Source organism: Balaenoptera borealis (genome assembly GCF_965194805.1).
Source record: "Balaenoptera borealis genome assembly, chromosome: 19".
NCBI classification, from domain to species: Eukaryota; Metazoa; Chordata; class Mammalia; order Artiodactyla; family Balaenopteridae; genus Balaenoptera; species Balaenoptera borealis.
In genome coordinates this window covers 28,263,307-28,290,358 of record NC_138878.1, presented here as the reverse complement: position 1 = coordinate 28,290,358, position 27,052 = coordinate 28,263,307, and the positions used below count along the sequence as shown (strand labels likewise).

At 44.9% G+C, this 27,052-nt stretch overlaps 1 protein-coding gene across 2 annotated transcripts in view; it reads left to right on the top strand.

Annotated features, from left to right (window-relative positions):
• The first annotated feature begins 8,483 nt into the window (after positions 1-8,483).
• The window catches only part of CES1 (carboxylesterase 1), a 35,244-nt gene continuing 16,675 nt past the window's right edge, over positions 8,484-27,052 (top strand). Inside the window, exons 1-4 of one of the 2 annotated variants that reach the window (XM_082366980.1) lie at positions 8,484-8,592; positions 11,967-12,174; positions 22,530-22,674; positions 25,430-25,563. In XM_082366980.1, coding sequence (XP_082223106.1) covers positions 8,541-8,592; positions 11,967-12,174; positions 22,530-22,674; positions 25,430-25,563 — 539 coding nt within the window. In that variant the 5' untranslated portion in view covers positions 8,484-8,540. The remainder of the gene's footprint in view (positions 8,593-11,966; positions 12,175-22,529; positions 22,675-25,429; positions 25,564-27,052) is intronic. The other variant, XM_082366981.1, reaches the window with a different exon arrangement.

The window sequence follows — 27,052 nt, the reverse complement described above, 5'->3', positions numbered from 1 at the left end:
TGTCACAAACTTACCCTGATTTCCAATGCCTCAGTTTCCCTGGAACAAACTCAGTCCCCTCTGTACTGTGTCAGACAACGTGACCCTGGGGGTCCATTTCCCTGTCTCTGATTCCCTGCCTGTGATCCCAAACTGTGTACAAAAAGACAGACACAAGGCAAGGATAACTGGAATAAATATGCCTGTGTGGTCTATCAACCCTCAAATTTTATTGACCTCCATGGCTGATGCCTTTCCAGCCCTGAGACACAGACTCAAGTGGGAATTATCGGAAGGCATTCGTTATTCAAAATTAGCTTCCTTTGGCAGATTACTCTCCCGGGTAGGAGTAAGTGCAAATGAGGCTATGATCTGAAACCTCTCCTCAACTGTTTAAAAAAAAAAAAAAAAAAAGTATTGCAGGATCTTCTGCTAACATAATGGTTGCCCAACAAAAATCCTTAGACTCTCTGGACAGGTTGTTTTTTGTTTGTTTGTTTTGTTTTTTTTAACATCTTTATTGGAGTATAATTGTTTTACAATGGTGTGTTAGTTTCTGCTGTATAACAAAGTGAATCAGCTATACGTATACATATATCCCCATATCCCCTCCCTCTTGCATCTCCCTCCCACCCTCCCTATCCACCCCTCTGGGTGGTCACAAAGCACCAAGCTGATCTCCCTGTGCTATGCGGCTGCTTCCCACTAGCTAACTGTTTTACATTTGGTAGTGTATATATTGGACAGGTTGTTTTTGATAATAAAACTGCCATTGATTATCTTTTAGCTGAACAAGTAGGTGTCTTTGCTGTGGACCACGACACTTGAGGCACCTGGATTAACACTTCTGGGGAAGTTGAACATCAGTTGAGCATGAGATCACTGAGCAAGCCACATGCCTTAAGCAAGTGACTCTTTCAATGGGGTCTTTCCTTGACTTATTTGATTTTGATTGATTTAGGTCTTGGGGACCACAGCTTTAAAGTACACTCTAGACATTGGGAATTATCCTGCTTCTAATAATCATAGTAATCTCCCTGGTGTGTTGTAGCCTCTCAAAATCTTTAAATACATATTCATAGCTAATCTCCCAAAGACTGGAACATCAGAAAAGGAACAAAGAGAATAACCAACTAAACAAATGTGAATCGAAAATCATGACCTCTGAATACAACAGAGTTTCAGCAAAGAACATCATGACCTGTGAATACCACACAGAGGATCATCAGAAACTTCAGAGTGGTAGCTGGGCGTGGCACTGATGCCTTAAACTTTTATCACGTCTCTCAGTTAAGCTGAGACTCTGACCAAAAGCGGAAAATTGTCAAAAGAGACAACGGTACCAAAATGGAATCACTTGCACTAAGCACACGTCACCAAACAGGTTTAATATCTAACTTAATTATAGTTCAACTTCTCCCAGGAGTGAAATGTTAAACCAGTCAATCTGGAATTGCCTGGTCAGCACCAGTGAGGTCATTGGTCTGATAGACCCCTGCCATCCCCCCGTTTTTAAATTTTTTTTTATTGTGGTAAAAGTCACATAATATAAAACATACTGTTTTAATCGTATTTAACTGTACAGTTCAGTGGCACTAAGTACATTCACATTGCTGTGCAACTCTCACCGTCATCCATCTACTGCATTTTTCACCTTCCTAAACTGAAACTCTGTCCCCATTAAACACTAACTACCCATTCCCCCTCCCCATCCCCCCAACCCCCCAGCCCCTGGCATCTACAAATGTACTTTTGTACTCCATGAATTTGACTATTCAAGGTACCTTGTATAAGTGGAACCAAACAGTATTTGTCTGCACCTACTGTATATTGGAATGCATTTTTAAGGTTAACTTAATATATATCCTACAAATGGATTGTACCTTCTTTTTCTTCCCCCTGTGCTAAACAATAACCTATTGTTTAGTTAACTAGTTCTCACTAGTTATCTATTTTATACATAGTAGGGTATATATGCCAATTCCAATCTCCCAATTTATCCCACCCCCTTTTTGCCCTTGGTGTCCTTTGTTCTCTACGTCTGTGTCTCTATTTCTGCTTTGCGAATAGGTTCATCTGTATTATTTTTCTAGATTGCACATATATGCGTTAATATATGATATTTGTTTTTCTCTTTCTGACTGACTTCACTCTGTATGACAGTCTCTAGGTCCATCCACATCTCTGCAAATGGCACAATTTCATTCCTTTTTATGGCTGATTAATATTCCATTGTGTATATGTACCACATCTTCTTTATCTATTCGTCTATTGATGGGCATTCCATGAACTGGCTATTGTAAATAGTGCTGCAATGAAAATTGGGGTGCATGTATCTTTTCAAATTATGGTTTTCTCCGAGTATATGCCCAGGAGTGGGATTGCTGGGTCATATGGTAATTCTATTTTAGTTTTTAAGGAACCTCCATACTGTTCTCCATAGTGGCTGTATTAATTTACATTCCCACCAACAGTGTAAGACGGTTCCCTTTTCTCCACACCCTCTCCAGCATTTATTGTTTGTAGATGTTTTGATGATGGCCATTCTGACGGGTGTGAGGTGGTACCTCATTGTAGTTTTGATTTGCATTTATCTAATAATGATGTTGAGCATCTTTTCATGTGCCTCTTGGCCATCTGTATGTCTTCTTTGGAGAAATGTCTATTTAGGTCTTCCACCCTTTTTTTGATTGGGTCGTTTATTTTTTTTGGTATTGAGCTTCATGAGCTGTTGTTATATTTTGGAGATTAATCCCTTGTCAGTTGCTTCGTTTGCAAATATTTTCTCCCATTCTGAAGGTTGTCTTTTCGTCTTGTTTATGGTTTCCTTTGCCGTGCAAAAGCTTTCAAGTTTAATTAGGTCCCATTTGTTTATTTTTGTTTTTTGTTTTTTAATTTATTTATTATTTATTTATTATTTTTATTTTTGGCTGTGTTGGGTCTTCGTTTCTGTGCGAGGGCTTTCTCTAGTTGGGGCGAGCGGGGGCCACTCTTCATCGCGGTGCACGGGCCTCTCACTATCGCGGCCTCTCTTGTTGCGGAGCACAGGCTCCAGACGCGCAGGCTCAGTAGTTGTGGCTCACGGGCTTAGTTGCTCCGCGGCATGTGGGATCTTCCCAGACCAGGGCCCGAACCCATGTCCCCTGCATTGGCAGGCAGATTCTCAACCACTGCGCCACCAGGGAAGCCCTATTTTTGTTTTTATTTCATTACTCTAGGAGATGGGTCAAAAAAGATCTTGCTGAGATTTATGTCAATCCGGAATTGCCTGGTCAGAACCAGTGAGGTCATTGGCCTGATAGACCCCTGCCACCCCTTAATGTAAGGTGACCATGCCACAAAAAATCCACTCTTAATTTTTTAACTTCCTTGTCCCACCTCCTTCTGCCTATAAGAGTCTTTCATTTTGTATAGCTCTCTGAACATCTTTCTGTTTGCTATATGGGATACTGCCCGATTCATGAATCATTGAATAGAGCCAATAGGATCTTTAAATTTTACTCAGTTGAATTTTTACTTTTTTAACACCTTTAATTTATGACAATTTATAATCTTCCATTTATGGAAATGGGTAAAATTTTCTTTTTGAACAATTGCATTAAAACAAAAAGAATTAATTCATTTAAGAAAACTGCTCATAGGAACTTCCCTGGTGGTGCAGTGGTTAAGAATCCGCCTGCCAGTGCAGGGGACATGGGTTCGAGCCCTGGTCCGGGAAGATCCCACATGCTGCGGAGCAACTAAGCCCATGCACCACAACTACTGAACCTGCACTCTAGAGCTCATGAGCCACAACTACTGAGCCCGTGAGCCACAACTACTGAAGCCCGCACGCCTAGAGCCCGTGCTCCACAACAAGAGAAGCCACCGCAATGAGAAGCCCACACACCGCAACGAAGAGTAGCCTCCGCTTGCCACAACTAGAGAAAGCCTGCATGCAGCAACAAAGACCCAACACAGCCAAAAATAAGTAAATTTAAAAAAATAAAAGAAAACTGCTCATAATAGTACAGACGGTATGCTGATATGGCTAAAAATGTGATGTTAGCATGAGAATAACAGATTCCAGAAACACTGTATATGTCTAGGCTGCATTGAAAAATTTCATAGAATTCTAGGTTCATAGAATGTTGATCCAAGGTGGATGGTGCATGAGGGATCACCTCAGCCATCGCCACCCCTGCCTCTCACCACTCCCTTTCCAAAAAGGACGTCTGAAGTCCCCCTGTGGGTTTCCAGACCTCTGGTCCCCCAGTGCAGCGTTCTCCACCATGAAGACTCTGCCTGATTAATCCCATGATTAATGGACAGAGTCCAGCTGAATGGTCCAGCAGGACATGGGCTCAGACTTGTCCAGTGATTGTTCTAGTATGTGCTCTCCATGTATCTGTTGAGTGAATTGATGGAGATGGCAGGGGTCTGATTTGGAGCTTAGAGGTGTCTTCTGTCCCAAGACCTGCCCAGCTACTTAGGCATTAAGGCCAGTATAGGATTTTCCTCTTCAGACTAGTTCCATATGGCAGTTTCCCAAGTTAAAAGCTGTAATCTCTATCAAATGCCACTGAAACAAGAGCTGTATCACTTACAGCTGGTGCGACCCAGGGAGCGGGCACAGGTTAAGCAAATTGAGGTCTGGCTTGATGCCACACCCACTTCTGCAGAGTCATCATGAGCCAGGAGTGGGCATGCAGGCTGCAGACACTTCAAGGTCTGGGCATAGCTGCGCGTGTTTGCGGAACTGTGGGTGTCACAAGAGGGCATGCGATGGAACAGTGGGGCTGGGAGAATGATTCATCCTTCCTTTTTATATTTTGCTAAGACAGCATCCTACAGTCTTCATAGTCTAAGAGCCAGGTCTGTGTCTCAAGTTGCAAAGGCCAGCTGGCCAGGGCAAAAGGCAGGATGGTTTTGCCTTAACAGGTGTGTGTGTGTGTGTGTGTGTGTGTGTGTGTGTATACGCACATAAGTGTGAGTGTATGAGTGCAAAGTGATTAGAAACAGCTTTGTTTTCTGCTTAGGAAGACAACCTGGGTTATCCAGTGTGGATAGAGATAGGGGTGTTCTTTATTAGGGTGTTCTTTAGGACCCATGTTTCTTTCCTGGTAAAAGGGAGGAGCCCAGCCCAGGTCAATCTTTGTAGAAGCAGTCGCCTCTGGGGCCTGACTCTACTGCTGTCCCAAACCCTCAGCCCTCACCGGCCTGCCACAGTGGCTAGAATGGGTACACACGAGCATCACTCTTAGAACTTGGGTCTCCAGAAGCTTCATTTCACCCACAACCTATGACGTTGGCCAAGAACCCATGAGCTTTTCTAAGATTGTCATGTGCTTTATGGTTGCCCAATTCTTCCTAATGTTAATATTGGTCTGGCCTGGACAAGGTCAGTTTTGACAAATGACAGTTGGAAAACAGTGCAAGCGTGGAGGAGGCACAGCTGCCTCTTCAGTCTGCTGCCCTAGAGACAACCCCTTCACATCTGCTCCCTCTCCACGGACAAGAACAAATTTCACATCTCACGACTCCGGTTAACACCATGTTCAGAGTAAGGTCTATAACACTGTGCAGCTTTTGTACAATTCTCAGCTCTTCCTCTTACTTGCTGTGTGACTGTGGGCCATTTCCTTGTCCTCACTGAGCACGGGGAGATCACAGTATCAATTCACAGGTTTATTTTGAGAACTAAGTGAGATCCTACATACAAAACCCTCAGCACGGTCATTCCCACACTGTGAGTGCTCGGTAAATATTTGTCAAATGAATGTCTGAGTGAATAAAAGTGAAAAATACTAATAAAAACACTCGCAATATTATAGCCAGGAAATGGCTGTTGCAACACAAATTAGAGGTATAACCTTCCAAAATTTTTCCCCCCCAAAGAAAGATATTTTTTATATTATAATGGGATATTGTACATGACTAGATTTTTTATTTTTATTTATTTAAAAAAAATTTTATGAATTTATTTATTGACTTATTTATTTTTGGCTGCGTTGGGTCTTTGTTGCTGCACGCAGGCTTTCTCTAGTTGCGGCGAGCGGGGGCTACTCTTGGTTGCGGTGGGCAGGCTTCTCATTGCAGTGGCTTCTCTTGTTGCGGAGCATGGGCTCTAGGCTCGCAGGCTTCAGTAGTTGTGGCGTGCAGGCTCAGTAGTTGTGGCTCACGGGCTCTAGAGCGCAGGCTCAGTAGTTGTGGCACACGGGCCCAGTTGCTCTGCGGCATGTGGGATCTTCCCAGACCAGGGCTCGAACCCGTGTCCCCTGCATTGGCAGGCGGACTCCCAACCACTGCGCCACCAGGGAAGCCCTAGATTTTTAAAAATATTTATTTATTAAAAGATTATCCACACACCATAATATTCACCTTTCTAAGGCGTACACGTCAGTGGTTTTCAGTATATTCACAGAGTTGTGCAAGCGTCACCACTATGTAATCCCAGAACATTTTCATCACCTCAAAGAGAAGCCTCTACCCATTAGCAGCCGCACATCATTCCCCCACCCCAGGCCTGCAGCAGCCACTAAACTACTTTCTGCCTCTATGGATTTGCTTAATCTGGACATTTCATACAAGTGGAATCATACAGTATATGTCCTTTCATGTCTGGCTTCTTTCATTAGCATAGTATTTTCAAGGTTCATCCATGTTTAGCATGTACCAGTACTTCATTTCTTTTTATGGCTGAATAATATTCCATTGTATAGATAGATATTATTTTATTTGTCCGTTCATCAGTTCCTGGATATTTGGGTTCTTTCCACTTCGGTCCATTGTGACTAATGCAGCTATTTGTGTACAAGTTTTTGTATAGTTATGTTTTCAGCTGTTGTGGGTATATACCTAGGAGTGGAATTGCTGGGAAATCTGGTAACTTTGTGTTTGATTTTTTTTAATTTTTAAATTTTTTTGGCCTCATCACGTGGCATGTAGGATCCTCAGGGATCGAACCCACACCCCCTGCAGCGGAAGCATGGAGTCTTAATCGCTGGACCACCAGGGAAGTCCCTGTGTTTGATTTTTGAGGAATTGCCAAACTGTTTCCTAAAGCAGCCATAACTATATTATAATCTGTTTTTTTCCCCTTCACAATAGATCATGACTGCCTTTCCTTGTCAATAAATAGAGGTGTGTATGACTTCCCTGGTGGCGCAGTGGTTAAGAATCCACCTGCCAATGCAGGGGACACGGATTCGAGCCCTGGTCCGGGAAGATCCCACATGCCGCGGAGCAACTAAGCACATGCGCTACAACTACTGAGCCTGCGTGCCACAACTACTGAAGCCCCCGTGCCTAGAGCCCGTGCTCTGCAACAAGAAGCCACCCCAGTGAGAAGCTCGCGCACCGCAACAAAGAGCAGCCCCCACTCGCCACAACTAGAGAAAGCCCACACGCAGCAACGAAGACCCAACGCAGCCAAAAATAAATAAATAAATAAATAGAGGTGTGCATCACTAGTTTGTGTGAAAGCATAGTATTTCCTTAGGCAGCTGTACCAGAATGTATTTAGAGAATGTCCTGTTGTTCAACATTTAATAATTCTATAAAACAGGCTTTGAGCATTTTCCTTGTGTCCCTAGTGGGTAAGTGGCACTTTCACAGGTGTACTCAGAGCACTTTGTATCCCTTTACTTTGGTGCTTTCAGATTGCATTGCAATCTACCTATCACCTCGCCCTGCATCTGTCTTATTTATTACATGGTGAGCTCCTCCAGGAGATGGAACATGTCTTGAATTTATCTTTGTATCCATTGCACTTAGCATAGTGCCAAGTATTTGGTAAATGTTTGGAGGATGAATGAATAAGTGAAATAATGAATAAACGGAAGGAAGAATGGAGGGATGGATGAATGAATAATTAGAGGCAAAGACTGTAGAGAGATGGAGTCCCTTTATTGTAAGAACATTCTGTCCAAAGATCCCTGCCTGGAGAGGGAATGAGTTCCCTGACCCTGCAGGTGTGCAACAGGAGGCTGAGTCACTTAGCAGGAATATTGTAAAGTTAATTTAGGCATCAGAAGGGAGACTGAATGAAATTTAAGATGCTTCCAAAATAAGAGCATGGAACTCTATGAAATAGAAGCCCAGGGAAATGAAAAGATTTGCCGTTAATTCCCCAGCTGGGCAGCTGTGGGTCTGGGAGTTGCTCTGAAAGTTTTCAAGTTGTTCTGAGGACCCCAGACCACAGCCTCCCCTTGTCCAAAGGCCTCTGTGTGCTGGTGTCTGCCTTGGGTAGCTCACAGCACACTAAGGCTAGAGTCCGGGAAGGGAAAAACACTTATGAAACAAATCGTTGAACCTGTAGGTGGCTACCTGTAATTGGAGAGTAAAGTCTGGGCTCTTGATTTAAAAGAAGGTAAATTCTGGGTGGGCATGGCTTACAGCCCTAAACAGCAGCCCACAGGGAAGGGTGGGAGAGCTTTTCTGTTATTTCCAGATTAGGCTACTGAGCAACCGGGGCGGGAGCCTGTGCAGAGAGCTGGGGGCGGGAGCTGGGGGCGGGGACTGGAACAGCCCCTCTGAGCAGTGCCGAGACCTGCGGGCACAGGAGCTGCTGTCCTTCCACGATGTGGCTCTTCGCTCTGGTCTTGTCCTCCCTCACCACTTTCACGGCTTGGGGTGAGTCCTTCTAAATTCAAATAGCGGGGGACCTTTGGAAATCCTTGTGGGGGACAAGGGGAAGGAGTGACAGGCCCGGTTCTGCAGCAGCGCGCGCTCTGTGGACTTGGACCGTCTAGCCCAGCCGGTCCCCCGCGGCAGGAGACACAGTGGACGATAAACATCCTAGGCTCGGCTGCACGCTGCCACACCGGAGGGGGACCACCAGCTAACCTCCTGCATCCCAGTTGAGGACTTTGGAGAGCTCCATATCTTTTCCTCTTGATTACTAATACGGACGTGGCCAAATCCTGGAGCTTAGCTTACCAGAATATTAATACCGCCTCTGGAGGCAGAGTGTGTGGGTTTGCATGCCAGCTCAGCACTTACTAGCACTGTGAGCTTAGGCAAAGGACTTCCTTTTTCTGTGCCTCAGTTTCCCCCTCTATAAAATGGGGGTGACAGCTGTATCTACATCATTAGGCTGTCGTGAGGTTGAAATGCGCTGTTGTTTCTGAGAGAGTGCCTGGAATGGAGAGAGTGCAAAAAAGGGATAAAGAAGTTGTTTTAAAAGACAGTGTATTGGAACTTCCCTGGCGGTCCAGTGGTTAAAGACTCTGCACTTCTACTGCAGGGGGCGCAGGTTTGATCCCTGGTCGGGGAACTAAGATCCCGCATGCCTCGCAGGGCAGCCAGAAAAAAAAAAGACAGTGTATTAATAGACAATTTGGGGTATTCTAAGGCCCACAGATCAGGAACCAACTGTCATTGAAAAGATGGTTTATGACTCAATTTCCCCAGAGGAAGGAGTACGGAACTACCATGGTGGGCCTGGAGGTGAAGCCCTGGATAGGTCATGAGGCACCGGAAAGAAGGAGGAACTGGGAGTAAGGGGCTTTATCTTGGTTGCTGGGGGGAAGGAAGAGGTGAGGCAGGATAAGCAGGCTTGAGATTGGCAAAGTAGCCAATTTCAACAGGTTCTGGGGCTTAGGGACTACACAGTTGTCAGGTACTTGGCCTGGAGTGATTAGGGCAGGATGATAGTGGCCAGATGTGGAGGGCCTGATAAAGAAGGTAGTTGGGGTACAGGCTCTGGCACGCTTGAAGGGGAAGTTCATTCCTATCATTAGGGATTGGCGAACTCTGGGAGGGGCAGTCCCTCCAGAATCAGCAAGGCCCCAGATGTCAAGGCATCAGAATACAGAACATAAAAGACCTGGTTAATATAAGGGTGCAGCAAGGGACCTCAGAATGCATCTGTGCCATTTTGTAGATGGGGAAACTGAGACTCAGGGAAATGTACATGCCCAAGGTCAACCGGAAAATCATACTCTGAATTCTATCTCTATCTCCTGAGTTCACTGACAGCCCAGTCTCCACTGTGTTTTATCTTCCTCCTGGTGCTATGATACTGTGAGAGGCCTGGAACTGAGGGTAAGAGCAGAGTAAGAACCAAATTAGGGGCAGGTTATTCCCTTACTGCTGTTTACCCCCTGGCAGGGCCACGCCAGTTCCACCTTTAGCAAGTCCATACTGGGAACTTCCCTGGTGGCACAGTGGTTAAGAATATGCCTGCCAATGCCAGGGACACTGGTTTGAGCCCTGGTCCAGGAAGATCCCACATGCTGTGGAGCAACTAAGCCCGTGCGCCCCAACTGCTGAGCCTGCGCTCTAGAGCCCGCGTGCCACAACTACTGAGCCCACACGCTGCAACTACTGAAGCCACATGCCTTGAGCCTGTGGTCTGCAACAAGAGAAGCCACCGCAATGAGAAGCCCACGCACCGCAACAAAGAGTAGCCCCCACTCGCCGCAACTAGAGAAAGCCCGCGTGCAGAAACCAAGACCCAACACAGACAAAAATAAATAAAATTTAAAAAATAAGAAAGTCCATACTGGCTGCCTCCATTTCCTCAGTTGCTTCATCTGAAAAATGGGCATATTGATGTCTACCTAGCAAGGCTTTTGTGAAGATTAGTTTAAAGGAACTGGAATGCCCATGTGGCACATAATAAGTGCTCAATATACAAACATTACATATAACACAAGTGGTAACTGCTGCTGTTACCAGGATTGCCTATACCTCTCAGCCAATCACCCACTTTTTCACCCTTGCCAGTTGGACGTCTGTCCACTTCATCTCTCTTGAAGGTTATCATCGGATTTGTCTGTAAGACCAAATCTGGGTTATTCTTTTCTGTTCTGGCCACATACTTTGAGGGAGAGGTTGACCTTTTGTCTATATCTAAAGGGGAACAACTGGGAGGATGAGAGGCTGGAAATCGTTTCCTGTTAGGATGCTTAAACAAACTGAAGCTGTTGAGGACGGACAAGAGAAGACTTGAGGGATGGGTATGAACATAGGTCACTAAGGCTGCCTGTCACATGAAGGTGCAGGATGTCCCAGAGCAGGTAGGACCAGGACTGATGTGGCAGCTTCGGGGAGACGCATTTCAGCTCAGTGAGAAAGAACTGTCTGCTCCATGAGAAGGGGACAGACGGAATCTGAGCCCCAGTCTCTCTGCCTCTGGATGACCCTGCTCAGAGCCAGCAGAAGGGGCCTCTTCAAGCTGATTGTGTCACTCTCTGTTACTCCAGGACAGTTCACTGCTGCTCATTTACCCACTAAATAAAGCTCGAATCACTGGCCTGGCGTTTGAGACCCTCCCAGACATGAACCTGTCTCATCCAGGATTATGTTCCACCCCCATTACTCTTCCTGACCCAAATGGGCCCATCGCTCTTCCTCAAGCAGGTCTTGCACTTTGCTGTCGCAGAGCCTCACCTCTGCACAATCTCATCTCTGTTTATACCTTTAAACACCCTCTTCCACCTCCCCTTGTCACTCCTTCCACTACTGCAAGTCCCAGCTCCAAGGTCACTGCCTCCATGAAGCCACCAGTCAGAAGGCCTCGCTCCCTCTTCTGTCTCCTATGGCACCCTACTTGGTACCTCTCTCAGGACACGGACCACTTTCCTCCCAGCAGTAGGGTCAGGTATATGTGGCTCATCCCCCACATAAGGTCAGATTTCTGAGGAGAGCAGCCGGCTCTTGTTCATCCTCTCATCCAGCGTGCAGCTCGGCACCAGCATCCGGTGATTGTTTCCACATGCTCCTAAGTGTGGAAACCGAATGCCGTCTTCATTCCCAGTGGCTCTTCTTTTTGCATTTATGTCTTATTTGATGCTGTTATACCTCCAACTGCAATTCGCTCCTTCGGATAGAACTGTGAGTTAGGAAGGACAGTTAGCTTCATTCTCTCTTACATAAGAAGAAACTGAGGCTTAGAGAGTTGAGGGGACATTCAAGATCACGTGGCAAAAGTAACAAAATTCACCCAGAATCCAGTTCACACCTTCACCACTGACATGTCCTCATTTCCTTTCAATGTCCAGCAGGGCAACCACCCTCACCGCCTGTTGTGGACACCGCACAGGGCAGAGTCCTGGGGAAATATGTCAGCTTAGAAGGTTTTGCACAGCCTGTGGCCGTTTTCCTGGGAGTCCCTTTTGCCAAGCCCCCTCTTGGATCCTTGAGGTTTGCTCCGCCGCAGCCTGCAGAACCATGGATCTTCGTGAAGAATACCACCTCTTACCCTCCCATGTAAGTCAGGGTGTGACTTTGGCATCTTCCAGTGGGGATGTTAGCCTCAAAGGGATGCAGGAAGGAGCCAAGGCAATCCTCTGAGTGGTTCATACTTCATCCTGGAATCCTCAAGATATTGTAGATCGTTAAAAACATTCCAGAACTCTCATAGCATTCTAGAGCCCTTTATTCAACTAATATTTATTGAGCAAATTTGCCAAGCATTTCTAGTTTCCTGTAATCTATTAGTGAACAGAACAAAGATCCCACCTTCATGGAGCTTGCATTCTAGCAGGGGCAGATAGATAGTAAACAATATGCAAATTAATAAATAGACTATACAATATGTTAGAATATGATAAGTGCTGTGGAAAAAAATAGAAAGTTGAGCAGGTGAGGAGTTTCAAAAGTAATGATTCTGTTAACCTAAAACAATAAAACAACCAGATATTTTACCAGCAAAACCAGAAATTTATTTGGGAGCAGCAAAGAATTGCAGTTGGGGACATGCAACTATGGCAAACCACATGCAAGTCTGGTAAAAGGAAAGGAAACTCTTTTATAGAGCCGAAGGGGAAATTAGGAGGCACTGTTATAAACAAAAAGTCCATTGGAGGAAACTGGGAGTTTGTTATGTAGTGGCTTTTAATTGGCTGAGTAATGACAGTCTCTGATTGGCTGAGCTGTTGCCAGGCAAGGAGGAAATCTTTCTTGTAGTAAAGTGTCACTTCTGGTCAGAGGTGCACAGTATGTCTCTTCCTAGGGGTATCTGTATTGAGGTGGAGTGATATCTTCCTGAGATCTCCCCCTCCTGACCTCCAGATTCCATTTTAGTGAGGGTTCTCTTTATTAATTTTCACAGTTCTATTCATTTTCCTTCTTGAACTTTACCATAGTGGGAAGTGAGGTGGGCCAGGAGATGTGTGGGTGGGTAGTGCTTTGGGGTGTTGACTGGGCAAGTTCTCAACTCCCAAATGTGTCTAGCTGCCTAGCCACAAGCAGAACAATGGTTGATGTGTTCTAGTTAGCTGGTCAGGTTGGGCAAGAAGACTCACAACTGTCCCCCAAGGCACCTTAGATGTCTACAAGCATTGATTCAGACCTTATTTATCTCAGGAAGAGATTTCTAATAATTTCCAGGGTCCTGCCTCTTGCTGAATTTTCTTCTCTTCTCTCCTTACTCCCTTCCTTCCTTACTTCTTCCATTCTTTTAAAATAATATTCATTCTTTTTATTTCCTGATTGCAATTAATATGTTTTATTTACTTTTATTGCAAGTATACATTTTATTTCCTGATTGTAAGTAATAAGTAATACATACTTATTACATAAAAGTGAGAAAGTATAGATAAGTAAAGGTAAGAAAATGAAAATCATACACAACTCCACCACCTAGCAAGAACTGCTGTTCATATTTTAGATTCTATTTTTCCAGTCTTTTATCTGTTGCATAATTTCTCCCTTAAAATGTAATCACATAATTTTCTGTACCCAATTCTAATGTGTGTGGTTTTTCCCCCGCACCAAAAAGCAGTTCTCACACACCATATGTGTGTCCAACAGTTTAGCTCATTCTGATGCTCTCTTCCCAGAGATAGCATCAGATTCCACAGATTAAGGGCTCAGCTCCACAGTAACGCCCTCTGCTTCAGATGCCAGTTCCAAGTCCAAGTTGTCACCTATGCTTCTGACCAACTGGCTATAAATTAGAGGTTCCTGTGATCCCCTCCTTAGGTTCTATTAATTTGCCGTTGCAGCTCACAGAACTCAGGAAATTAGTTTTCTCACTAGACTACCAGTTTATTATGAAGGGTATTAAAGGATACAAGCCAGTAGCCAGATGAAGAGATCCATAAGGTGAGGTCCCTAACGAAGGAGCATCCATCCATCCTTCTGGAGTTTGGGACCCAGCACGGTGGCCCTTAGAAGAGTTCTGGTTCACCAACCAGGACACTCGCTGAACCCTGTCCTTTTGGGTTTTATGGAGCCTTCATTACATGGGCAGGATGATTGAAAGCATTGGTCACTGGTGATTGATTCCTCTCCAGCCCATCTCCCCTTTCCAGAGGTCAGGGGGCTGTGGCGCAAAGTTCCAACCCTCTAATCACATGGTTGTTCCTCTGGCAACCAGTTCCTGCCCTTAGATGAGAACCAAAAGTCACCTCATTAACCCAACAGTATACACCACTCAGGAGATTTCAAGGGTTTTAAGAGCTCTTCAGCAGAAACTGGACAAAGATCAAATACATATTTCTTCTTATATCACAATATCATATTACACGATACAGATACTTTATTTTTTTTAATTTATTTATTTTAATTTATTTATTTTTGGCTGCATTGGGTCTTTGTTGCTGCATACGGGCTTTCTCTAGTTGCGGCCAGCGGGGGCTACTCTTCGTTGTGGTGCTCAGGCTTCTCATGGCAGTGGCTTTTGCTGTTGTGGAGCACAGGCTCTAGGCACACGGGCTTCAGTAGTTGTGGCGCATGGGCTCAGTAGTTGTGGCTCACAGGCTTAGGTGCTCCGCGGCATGTGGGAACTTCCCGGACCAGGGCTCGAACCCATGTCCCCTGCATTGGCAGATGGATTCTTAACCACTGCGCCACCAGGGAAACCCCAAGACAGATACTTTAGATGCCTGTTTTGCTCATGAAAGTATATCATGAACATCATTCTATGTCATTAAATATCACACCCTGACATTTAATAGCTGCATTACATTGCATATTGAATCATGATTTATTTACCGCATCTCTTATTTGGGATTATTAATTGTTCTTGATGATTTTGATAATATAAGTAGCACTATGATGAATATCCTGTAGCTAGATCTTCATGCATGTTCATAAATATTTTTGGATAAGTTCTAAGAAATAACATTTCCGAGTAAGAGTATTTTAAAAATTTCCCTTCAGAAATATTCTAACTGCATCCCTTTAATTAATATATGAAAACCTCCATTAACTGAATTTTTAGCAATGTTTTGGGTTATTAAAAATGATTTGGGCTATTGAATAGGCAAAATAATGATAATTTTTATTATCATCGTCATTATATATATGATTATTCTCTTTATTCTACATTTATCTGAATACTAGTGACATTGACTTATTTTCTCTTTTTAAACTTTTGATTGTCTTCTTTTATGAATATTATGCCCCTTGCCTTGGTGATCTGGGGAAAGTTCCCCCAGGATGGAAATCAAGAGTTTATCTTTGGGGCTCTGACTCTGCCACTTGACAGCTGTGTCATCCAAGCACCTCAGTGCTTCAGTTACCTCATCAACATACTGGAGGCAGTCATGCTGTTTTGTGGGGACACTGAGATCTGGAAATGTGGCTTATAATGTCCTTGGAAACATAAACACTACATAGTATGGTTCTTTCTGGCTGTGTGACCTTGGGCAGATTCTCTAACCTCTCTGTGCCTCAGTTTCTCGACTGTAAAATGGGGATAATAATAGAACCTAAATCATGGGGCTGATGTGAAGATTAAATGAGTTAATATATAAGCAGTGTTTACAGCAACAGTTGGTGAGAGAGCACCAGAATCACAACTAACTGCTGAACAATCATTGACAGGAAGACACTGGAACTCACCAAAAAGATACCCCACATCCAAAGACAAAGGAGAAGCCACAATGAGACTGTTAGAGGGGTGCAATCACAATAAAATCAAATCCCATAACTGCTGGGTAGGTGACTCACAAACTGGAGAACACCTATACCACAGAAGTCCACCCACTGGAGTGAAGGTTCTGAGCCCCACATCAGGCTTCCCAACCTGGGGGCCTGGCAGTGGGAGGAGGAACTCCCAGAGAATCAGACTTTGAAGGCTAGTGGGATTTGATTTCAGGACTTTGACAGGACTGGGGGAAACAGAGACTCCACTCTTGGAGGGCACACACAAAGTAGTGTGTGTATGAGAACCCAGGGGGAAGGAGCAGTGACCCCATCGGAGACTGAACCAGACCTACCTGCTAGTGTTGCAGGGTCTCCTGCAGAGGTGGGGGGCGGCTGTGGCTCACTGCAGGGACAAGGACACTGGCAGCAGAAGTTCTGGGGAGTACTCTTTGGTGTGAGCCCTTCAGAGTCCACCATTAGCCCCACCAAATAGCCTGCAGGGTCCAGTGCTGGGTCACCTCAGGCCAAACAACCAACAGGGAGGGAACTCAGCCCCACCCATCAGCAGACAAGCAGATTAAAGTTGTACTGAGCTCTGCCCACCAGAGCAACACCCAGCTCTACCCACCACCAGTCCCTCCCATCAGGAAGCTCGTACAAGACTCTTAGGTAGCCTCATCCACCAGAGGGCAGACAGCAGAAGCAAGAAGAACTACAGTCCTGCAGCCTATGGATCGAAAACCACATTCACAGAAAGAGAGACAAAATGAAAAGGGAGAGGAATATGTACCAGATGAAGGAACAAGATAAAACACCAGAAAAACAACTAAATGAAGTACAGATAGGCAACCTTCCAGGAAAAGAATTCAGAATAATGATAGTGAAGATGATCCAGGACCTAAGAAAAAGAATGGAGGCAAAGATTGAGAAGATGCAAGAAATGTTTAACAAAGACCTAGAAGAATTAAAGAAAAAACAGAGATGAACAATACAATGACTGAAATGAAAAATACACTGGAAGGAATCAATAGCAGAATAACTGAGGCAGAAGAACAGATAAGTGACCTGGAAGACAGAATGGTGGAAATCACTGCCACGGAACAGAATAAAGAAAATAGAATGAAAAGAAATGAAGACAGCCTAAGAGACCTCTGGGACAACATTAAACACACCAACATTCACATTATAGGGGTCCCAGAAGGAGAAGAGAGAGAAAAAGGACCCAAGAAAATATTTGAAAAGATTATAGTCGAAAACTTCCCTAACATGGGAGAGGAAATAGCCACCCAAGTCCAGGAAACACAGAGAGTCCCATACAGGATAAACCCAAGGAGAAACATGCTGAGACACATAGTAATCAAACTGACAAATATTAAAGACAAAGAAAAACTATTAAAAGCAACAAGGGAAAAACAACAAATAACATACAAGGGAACTCCCATAAGGTTAAGAGCTGATTTCTCAGCAGAAACTCTACAAGCCAGAAGGGAGTGACACAATATATTTAAAGTGATGAAAGGGAAGAACTTACAACCAAGATTACTCTACCCAGCAAGGATCTCATTCAGATTTCACAGAGAAATCAAAAGCTTTACAGACAAGCAAAAGCTAAGAGAATTCAGCACCACCAAACCAGCTTTACAACAAATGCTAAAGGAACTTCTGTAAGTGGGAAACACAAGAGAAGAAAACGACCTACAAAAACAAACCCTAAACAATTAAGAAAATGGTAATAAGAACATGCATATCGATAATTACCTTAAACGTGAATGGATTAAATGCTCCAGCCAAAAGACACAGGCTCACTGAATGGATACAAAAACAAGAACTGTATATATGCTGTCTACAGGAGACCCCCTTCAGACCTACGGACACATACAGACTGAAAGTGAGGGGATGGAAAAAGATATTCCATGCAAATGGAAATCAAAAGAAAGCTGGAGTAGCAATACTCATATAAGATAAAATAGACTTTAAAATAAAGAATGTTACAAGAGACAAGGAAGGACACTACATAATGGTCAAGGGATCAATCCAAGAAGATATAACACTTATAAATATATATGCACCCGACATAGGAAGACCTCAATACGTAAGGCAAATGCTAACGGCTGTAAAAGAGGAAATCAACAGTAACACAATAATAGTGGGGGACTTTAACACCTCCCTTACACCAATGGACAGATCATCCAGACAGAAAATTAATAAGGAAACAAAAGCTTTAAATGACACAATAGACCAGGTAGATTTAATTGATATTTATAGGACATTCCCTCCAAAAACGGCAGATTTACACTTTCTTCTCAAGTGCACATGGATCATTCTCTAGGATAGATCACATCTTGGGTCACAAATCAAGCCTCGGTAAATTTAATAAAATTGAAATCATATCAAGCATCTCTTCTGACCACAACGCTATGAGATTAGAAATCAGTTACAGGGAAAAACACGTGGAGGATGAACAATACGTTACTGAATAACCAAGAGATCACTGAAGAAATCAAAGAGGAAATCAAAAAATACCTAGAGACAAATGACAACGAAAACATGATGATCCAAAACCCACGGGATGCAGCAAAAGGAGTTCTAAGAGGGAAGCTTGTAGCAATACAATGCTACCTAAAGAAACAAGAAAAATCTCAAATAAACAATCTAAACTTTCACCTAAAGGAACTAGAGAAAGAAGAACAAACAAAACCCAGAGTTAGTAGAAGTAAAGAAATCATAAAGACCAGAGCAGAAGTAAATGAAATAGAAACAAAGAAAACAGTAGCAAAGATCAATAAAACTAAAAGCTGCTTCTTTGAGAAGATAAACAAAATTGATAAACCTTTAGCCAGACTTATCAAGAAAAAGAGGGAAAGGACTCAAATCAATAAAATTAGATGAAAAAGGAGAAGTTACAACAGACACCGCAGAAATGCAAAGCATCATAAGAGACTACTACAAGCAACTCTATGCCAATAAAATGGACAACCTGGAAGAAATGGACAAATTCTTCGAAAGGTATAACCTTCCAAGACTGAACCAGGAAGAAATAGAAAATATGAACAGACCAATCACAAGTAATGAAATTGAAACTGTGATTAAAAATCTTCCAACAAACAAAAGCCCAGGACCAGATGGCTTCACAGGTGAGTTCTATCAAACATTTAGAGAAGAGCTGACACCCATCCCTGTCAAACTCTTCCAAAAAATTGCAGAGGAAGGAACACTCCCAAACTCATTCTATGAGGCCACCATCACCCTGATACCAAAACCAAATAAAGATACTACAAAAAAAGAAAATTACAGACCAATATCACTGATGAATATAGATGCAAAAATCCTCAACAAAATACTAGCAATCAGAATCCAACAACACATTAAAAGGATCATACAGCATGACCAACTGGGATCTATCCCAGGGACGCAAGGATTCTTCAGTATATGCAAATTAATCAATGTGATACACCATATTAAACTGAAGGATAAAAACCATATGATCATCTCAATAGATGCAGAAAAAGCTTTTGGCAAAATTCAACACTGATTTATGATAAAAACTCTCCAGAAAGTGGGCATAGAGGGAACCTACCTCAACATAATAAAGGCCATATAGGACAAACCCACAGCCAACATCATTCTCAATGGTGAAAAACTGAAAGTATTTCCTCTAAGCTCAGGAACAAGACAAGGATGTCCACTCTCACCACTATTATTCCACAAAGTTTTGGAAGTCCTAGAAATCAGAGAAGAAAAAGAAATAAAAGGAATACAAATTGGAAAAGAAGAAGTAAAACTGTCACTGTTTGCAGATGACATGATAGTATACAGAGATAATCCTAAAGATGCTATCAGAAAACTACTAGAGCTAATCAATGAATTTGGTAAAGTTGCAGGATACAAAATTAATGCACAGAAATCTCTTGCATTCCTATACACTAACAATGAAAGATCAGAAAGAGAAATTAAGGAAACAATCCCATTCACCACTGCAATAAAAAGAATAAAATACCTAGAAATAAACCACCTAAGGAGGTAAAAGCCATGTACTCAGAAAACTATATGACACTGATGAAAGAAATCAAAGATGACACAATCAGATGGAGAGATATACCACGTTCTTGAATTGGAAGAATCAATATTGTGAAAATGACTCTACTACCCAAAGCAATCTACAGATTCAATGCAATCCCTATCAAATTGCCAGTGGCATTTTTTACAGAACTAGAACAAAAAATCTTAAAATGTGTATGGAGACACAAAAGACTCCGAATAGCCAAAGCAATCTTGAGGGGATAAAAACGGAGCTGGAGGAATCAGACTCCCTGACTTCAGACTATACTACAAAGCTACAGTAATCAAGACAGTATGGTACTGGCACAAAAACAGAAATATAGATCAATGGAACAGGATAGAAAGCCCAGAGATAAACCCATGCACCTATGGTCAACTGTTCTATGACAAAGGAGGCAAGGATATACAATGGAGAAAAGACAATCTCTTCAATAAGTGGTGCTGGGAAAACTGGACAGCTACATGTAAAAGAATGAAATTAGAACACTCCCTAACACCATACACAAAAATAAACTCAAAATGGATTAAAGACCTAACTGTAAGACCGGACACTATAAAACCCTTAGAGGAAAACATAGGAAGAACACTCTTTGACAAAAATCACAGCAAGATCTTTTTTGACCCACCTCCTAGAGTAATGGAAATAAAAACAAAAATAAACAAATGGGACCTAATTAAACTTAAAAGCTTTTGCACAGCAAAGGAAACCATAAACAAGACGAAAAGACAAACCTCATAATGGGAGAAAATATTTGCAAACAAAGCAACTGACAAAGGATTAACCTCCAAAATTTACAAGCAGCTCATGCAGCTCAATATCAAAAAAACAAACAACCCAATCCCAAAATGGGCAGAAGACCTAAATAGACATTTCTCCAAAGAAGATATACAGATTGCCAACAAGCACATGAAAGGATGCTCAACATCACTAATTGTTAGAGAAATGCAAATCGAAACTACAATGAGGTATCACCTCACACCAGCCAGAATGGCCATCATCAAAAAATCTACAAACAGGGCTTCCCTGGTGGCGCAGTGGTTGAGAATCTGCCTGCCAATGCAGGGGACATGGGTTCGAGCCCTGGTCTAGGAAGATCCCACATGCTGTGGAGCAACTAGGCCCGTGAGCCACAACTACCGAGCCTGCGTGTCTGGAGCCTGTGCTCCGCAACAACAGAGGCCGCAATAGTGAGAGGCCCGCGCACCGCGATGAAGAGTGGCCCCCGCTTGCTGCAACTAGAGAAAGCCCTCGCACAGAAACGAAGACCCAACACAGCCAAAAATAAATAAATTTTAAAAAAAAATCTACAAACAATAAATGCTGGAGAGGGTGTGGAGAAAAGGGAACCCTCTTTCACTGTTGGTGGGAATGTAAATTGATACAGCCACTATGGAGAACAGTATGGAGGTTCCTTTAAAAGCTAAAAATAGAACTACCATACCACCCAGCAATCCCACTACTGGGCATATACCCTGAGAAAACCATAATTCCAAAAGAGTCATGTACCACAATGTTCATTGCAGCTCTATTTACAATAGCCAGGACATGGAAGCAACCTAAGTGTCCATCGACAGATGAATGGATAAAGAAGATGTGGCACATATATACAATGGAATATTACTCAGCCATAAAAAGAAACGAAATTGAGTTATTTGTAGTGAGGTAGATGGACCTAGAGTCTGTCATACAGAGTGAAGTAAGTCAGAAAGAGAAAAACAAATATCGTATATTAACGCATATATGTGGAATCTAGAAAAATGGTACAGATGAACCGGTTTGCAGGGCAGAAATAGAGACAAAGATATAGAGAACAAACGTATGGACACCAAGCGGGGAAAGCACGGTGGGGAGTGGTGGTAGTGGTGTGATGAATTGGGAGATTGGGATTGACATATATACATTAATATGTATAAAATAGATAACTAATAAGAACCTGCTGTATAAAAAAATAAATAAAATAAAATTTAAATGCTTAAAAATAAAATCTCCTATTAGACCAACCAATAGTTCTTGCCTGTGATGGGTTGATGATAGAATTTTAGCATGTCAGTGCTGCAGGACCCTTATGGAAATCACTCCCCTCATTTACACAGAGGAGCAGACTGGGGCCCAGAGCAGGCAAAGAATTCACCCAAGGAAATCCAGCAAATTAGGCTGAGGCAGGACTAGAACGTAGTTCTCCTAAAGCTGCCCCACAAATATTTCACCTCTGACCTGTTGTAGGCCGTAAATAACTGCCATTGAGTGATTTCTCCTGGTTTATGGAAGTCTCCCGTGGACTAGAACATGTTTCCCTGTTGGCAGAATATGGTCACCCTGTAGCGGGCATCATACAGCGCCCAGCGGAGAGCTGGTCTGGACCCAGGGCATGCAGGAAATTGTCCTTTCCCAGGCCCATCAGCATATGGGCAGCTTCCTTCCTTGACTCAGGGCCTCCCAAAGGCCCCAGGAAGGGAAGAGGGTCAGGCCTCACCATACCTGGTCCTGGGAGACCTTGGTGAGCCTGAGAAGCCCCCATCGGATGGCCCTGGTAGCCTCCTACCTAACCCAGTGTCTTGAGTCTGGTGAGAACAACTCTATTTACTGCCCTAAACCTGCCAGTGCAAGACCTGGCCTGACCGCAGGAGACATCTCCTTGGTCAGCTCTGATTGAACTTCAAGAATTCTTTTCTCTCCTTGCCCCTCCCAGGTGCTCCCAAGACCCAGTGGCGGGGCAGAGGCTCTCAGAGCTCTTTACCAACAGAAAGGAGAACATTAATCTCAAGTTTTCCGAAGACTGTCTTTACCTAAATATTTACACTCCTGCTGACTTGAGGAAGAGAAGCAGGCTGCCGGTAAGCAGTGGGAACAAATGGGCAAGGCTGGTGTGGACTGGAAGGGGATGAAGGCAGTGTTGGGTTGGGGCGTCTTGGACCAAGGCTGTTCCAGGGGCCCCAGGCTGTTCCCCAGGGGCCCCAGGGCTTTCTTTATCACCACAGCCAAACCTGGCATCGGGGAACACAGGTTTTCCACACCTCAGTTTCCCATAGTGACAGACATAGGGCCTCTGGGGGAGTTTGCTGTGCATCTGTAATGCACATTTTAATTTTTCTAAGGTCTCTCATGCTAATAGATGGACAAGAAGGATTACTCTTACTTGTTAGATTAGGAATATGATACCCAGGGTGGCTAAGACATAATTTCCAATAAAGTCAGAGCTGGAAGGAATCTTAGAGGTAAGCCAACAGCCCAACACTTCCGTTACAGATAGAGAAACTGAAGCCCAGTGAGGGGAAGGCGAGGTCACAGAGTAGGGTTGGCAGGACTAGAGCACGGGTCTCCTGATCTCCAAGTCGCGCTCTTTGAGACACACACACTAGCAAGTGGAGCCTGTGTGTGGCCTTTCCTCAGCACACAAAGACCTTCTCTGACAAACTTTCAGTGTCTCAGTGTCACACGTGGAGGGTGCAGAGCCTGGAGAAACAGAGAAGCACGTTCCTTTGCCTTTGCCAACTATCAAGATTTTATTGTAGATAATTTCACTTCCTAATTGTCTTTGACACAAGCTGATGACCCAGTGAGTCAGCATTTCCAGAATAAATGGAAGCCCAGAGATGGGGCAGCCTTCCAGACTCAGGCTGGAGGGTGGCGCTGGTCTGCTGGGAAAGGAGGGGTCAGTGGGGTAGAGACAGGAGGGGTGTGAGCACCCAGCCATCTCCCAGGAACACCCCTGGCATGGTGCCCAGGTGTGGAGGAGGGCATCTGTGAACTTGTGACTAGAAGGTGGCCCTGCACATGCTTGGCTCAAAGAGGTGGGGACAATTGTTCATTCATTCATTCATGCATTCATTCATTCATTCCCCTAGTACATACTCAGCGCCCCCATATGCATAGGTAGAATTGGGGGTTAAGAGAAAGGAGGAACATAAAACCATGACCACACAGCCCTGCCTTGGAGGATCTTAGCATCTGGGTTGCACAGAGCTGGACTAGCTTCTTCAGCAAATCACTGCTGACCAGCCCTTGGCTCAGCCTGGACTCAGAGATGACTGCACACTCAGTCCCTCCGCCCGGAGGTAGGCAGGGATCAGAGGTGTAGGAGGAGCAGGGGCTCCAGGAACCTGAAGTGGAGAACCTCTACTATGGACACAGGCTCTGGAACCGCAGGGTCTGGGTGTAAATCCTGATTCCGCCTTTTACTAGCTGAGAGACCTGGCTCTGTTTCCTCAAATCAGGGATAATCGCACACAAGTGTTCAGTGATGAATATCAAGATTTATGTCAGTGTCTGACACAGCACATGAGGCAAGTCTTGCTGATGCATTAGTTAGAGTTGAAGGGAAGAAATTCCTCCTGCCCCAACAGCCAGCCTACTGCACCGTGGCCATTGGCTGCCGTGTGCTGGGCAGCTCAACATGTGGACTCTGGAGCCAGACTGCCTGGGTTCAAGTCCTGCCTCCACCGCCTATTAGCTGTGTGACCTCAGGGTGGTTAAGTGCCTCAGTTTTCCTGTCTGTGAAATGGGACAATGGTAGTCCCTATCTCGTGGATGGTTTATTTTTAAATGCTTAGAGCAGTACTTGACACATAGTTCATGTATGAGTTCTTTGATTTTTTTTTATTAACAAAATCATTTTTTAAAATTTATTTATTTTATTTATTTATTATTTTTGGCTGCATTGGGTCTTCATTGCTGCGCGCGGGCTTTCTCTAGTTGTGGCAAGCGGGGGCTACTCTTTGTTGTGGTGCACGGGCTTCTCACTGCGGTGGCCTCTCTTGTTACGGAGCACGGGCTCTAGGCGCCTGGGCTTCAGTAGTTGTGGCACACGGACTTAGTTGCTCCGCGGTATGTGGGATCTTCCCGGACCAGGGCTCGAACCTGTGTCCCCTGCATTGGCAGGTGGATTCTTAACCACTGCACCACCAGGGAAGCCCTAACAAAATCATTATACTATTATTTTAGCCATTCTCACTTTCTTGCTATGTGAACTCTTTAAATTCAGGGCCGTGCATTATGAATTGTCATGTCCACTCTCAGCCTCAATTCTTACCACAGTCCCTGGCACCTAGTAGGTTTTCAGATCATATTCATCAAATGATTGAAGACTTCTTAGAGGAGGTGGCTTTTAGGCTGGGCTTTGGAGGATGGGTGAGATCTGGGGAGCAGAGGAGGCAGCGGGAAGGCCTATTAAGAAGAGGTACCACCCGGGGCGTGTGCTTCTTGACATGATCATCATTCACGTGAGAAGTTTATTTCACCACACAAAAGGTACTAAGGTGAAGCTGAAATAAGCTTCTAACCAAGGGCCGTTGCATGCAGAGTGTGCTGAGTTGCGTGAGGGGTCCAGGAGTGAGGGCGGGGGGAGTGTTGGGGAGAAGATGACGCTCTTAGCCTTGGCTGTTGCCATGATGATGTTCTCAGCATGAAGAGCCCTGGCAGGAGGTGGCACTGGGGCAGGGGAGACAGGCAGGGACAGCCAGGGCGTGCTGAGTGGGGTGGTGGCCTGGGCCACAGCTGAGAGAACGGGTAGGTGACCAAACCAGACCGCCTCTTGAGGTCTTTCCCGGCTCTGCTTCCTATGACCCGTATGGTTGCTTCCTCCCCGTCCAGGTGATGGTGTGGATCCACGGAGGAGGTCTGACGTTGGGCGGGGCATCAACCTATGATGGGCTGGCCCTCTCTGCCCATGAAAACGTGGTGGTGGTGACCATTCAGTACCGCCTGGGCATCTGGGGATTCTTCAGGTAAGACACTGGCCTCTCCTCATGGCACACTGACCCTCAGTGTGGGAGTGCTAGGACCCCACTCTGGTCATGCAAGCCCTCAAAGGGTTCTTTGCTAGGTTCCCTACTAAGACGTGCAAGTCCCCTCATAATTGGGCTCTCTACCTACCTTCTCCTTCCCCAGCCACCCTGGTCCACTTACTTGCATGTAAAATGCCTAATCTGCCTGACAAGCTCCTATTATTCCTGCAAAGCCCAACCCAAATGTTACCTCGTCTGAAATACTCATCTCTTTTTCACCTGTGCGGCCCAGCATGTTGCATGCCTCTAAGATGACAGTTAACATGCAGCGCAGCAGTTAGAGGCTTATACATCTTACCTCGTGGGGAAGTAAAGAAGGAGCAGACTCATGTGGGAGCTCCGTAAAGTCTTGTAGGTGGGGGAACGGGTGGCTGGAACTGGGAGGTTGTAACGAGCACCTGACTCCAGTGGGCACATCTACTGGGAGGAGCGTAGGGCCCACTCACCCCATTTCCTTCGTGGAGCTTGGCACATGCGTGAGTGAAGGCTCGAGTCTCCTCCATGGAGTCTCCGTGGGGACAGGAACCGGACTTCCTGCAGGCACAGTTACTGAGCCTTTTCTGAATGCACCAGCCCCAAGACCTCTTACCCTCAGATGGCTGGTGGGTGGGCTGGGGGAGGGAGGGGTGGTCATCTCACTGGAAAGACCTATGGGCTGGAGGAGGGTTGTCCCAGGCAAGTCATGTCCCGGGATGTGTCACCTTCACCGAGACTCCTCATCTCCTTCCCCCACGGCCCACGGCTGCTCCCAGTTACAGTATAACTGCGTACACTCTCCCCCCTTCCTCTCCCACAGGCTCTCCTCTGCCACGTCAGTCTGGGTTTCAGCCCAACCAGACACCAGACTGCTCTGGTCCAGGTCACCAGTGGCCCAGCCTTGGCAGCAACCGCACGTGATCCCTCAAATCTTCTTGAAAAATTTCCTTCTCTTGGCTCCTGGCCACCTCCTCCCTCATGGCTGCTCCTTCTCGGCCCCTCCCGGGCCCTCCCCCTCCCCATCTCAGCCTCTGTGTGCATCTTCTTCTCTGTCCCACTGGTTCCCTGAGTGACCTTGGGGGCACTTCCAAGCTCCCTATTTTTAGCCCATTTCTCCTTTGAAACCCACAGGTACATCATTAACTACCTCCTGCCATCCCCATGGGACATCTGAGGGCACCTCTCCCTTCCACAGACAAACTTAACCCTTGACTCCCAATGCCCCTCCCCCCAAACACTCCTCCTTTCCCCACAGGGCCTCCTGCTCAGCTGCAGGCAGCTCCACCCTTCCAGTTACTCAGGATAAAAGCCTGTGGGCACTTGGATTCTTTTCTTTTTCTCACACCCCACATCCAGTCACCAGCAAATCCTCTTGGCTCCACCTTTACAATGTATTCAGGATCCAACCACTTCTCACCTCCTCCCTTGTGGTCACCCTGTTCAAAGCACTCTG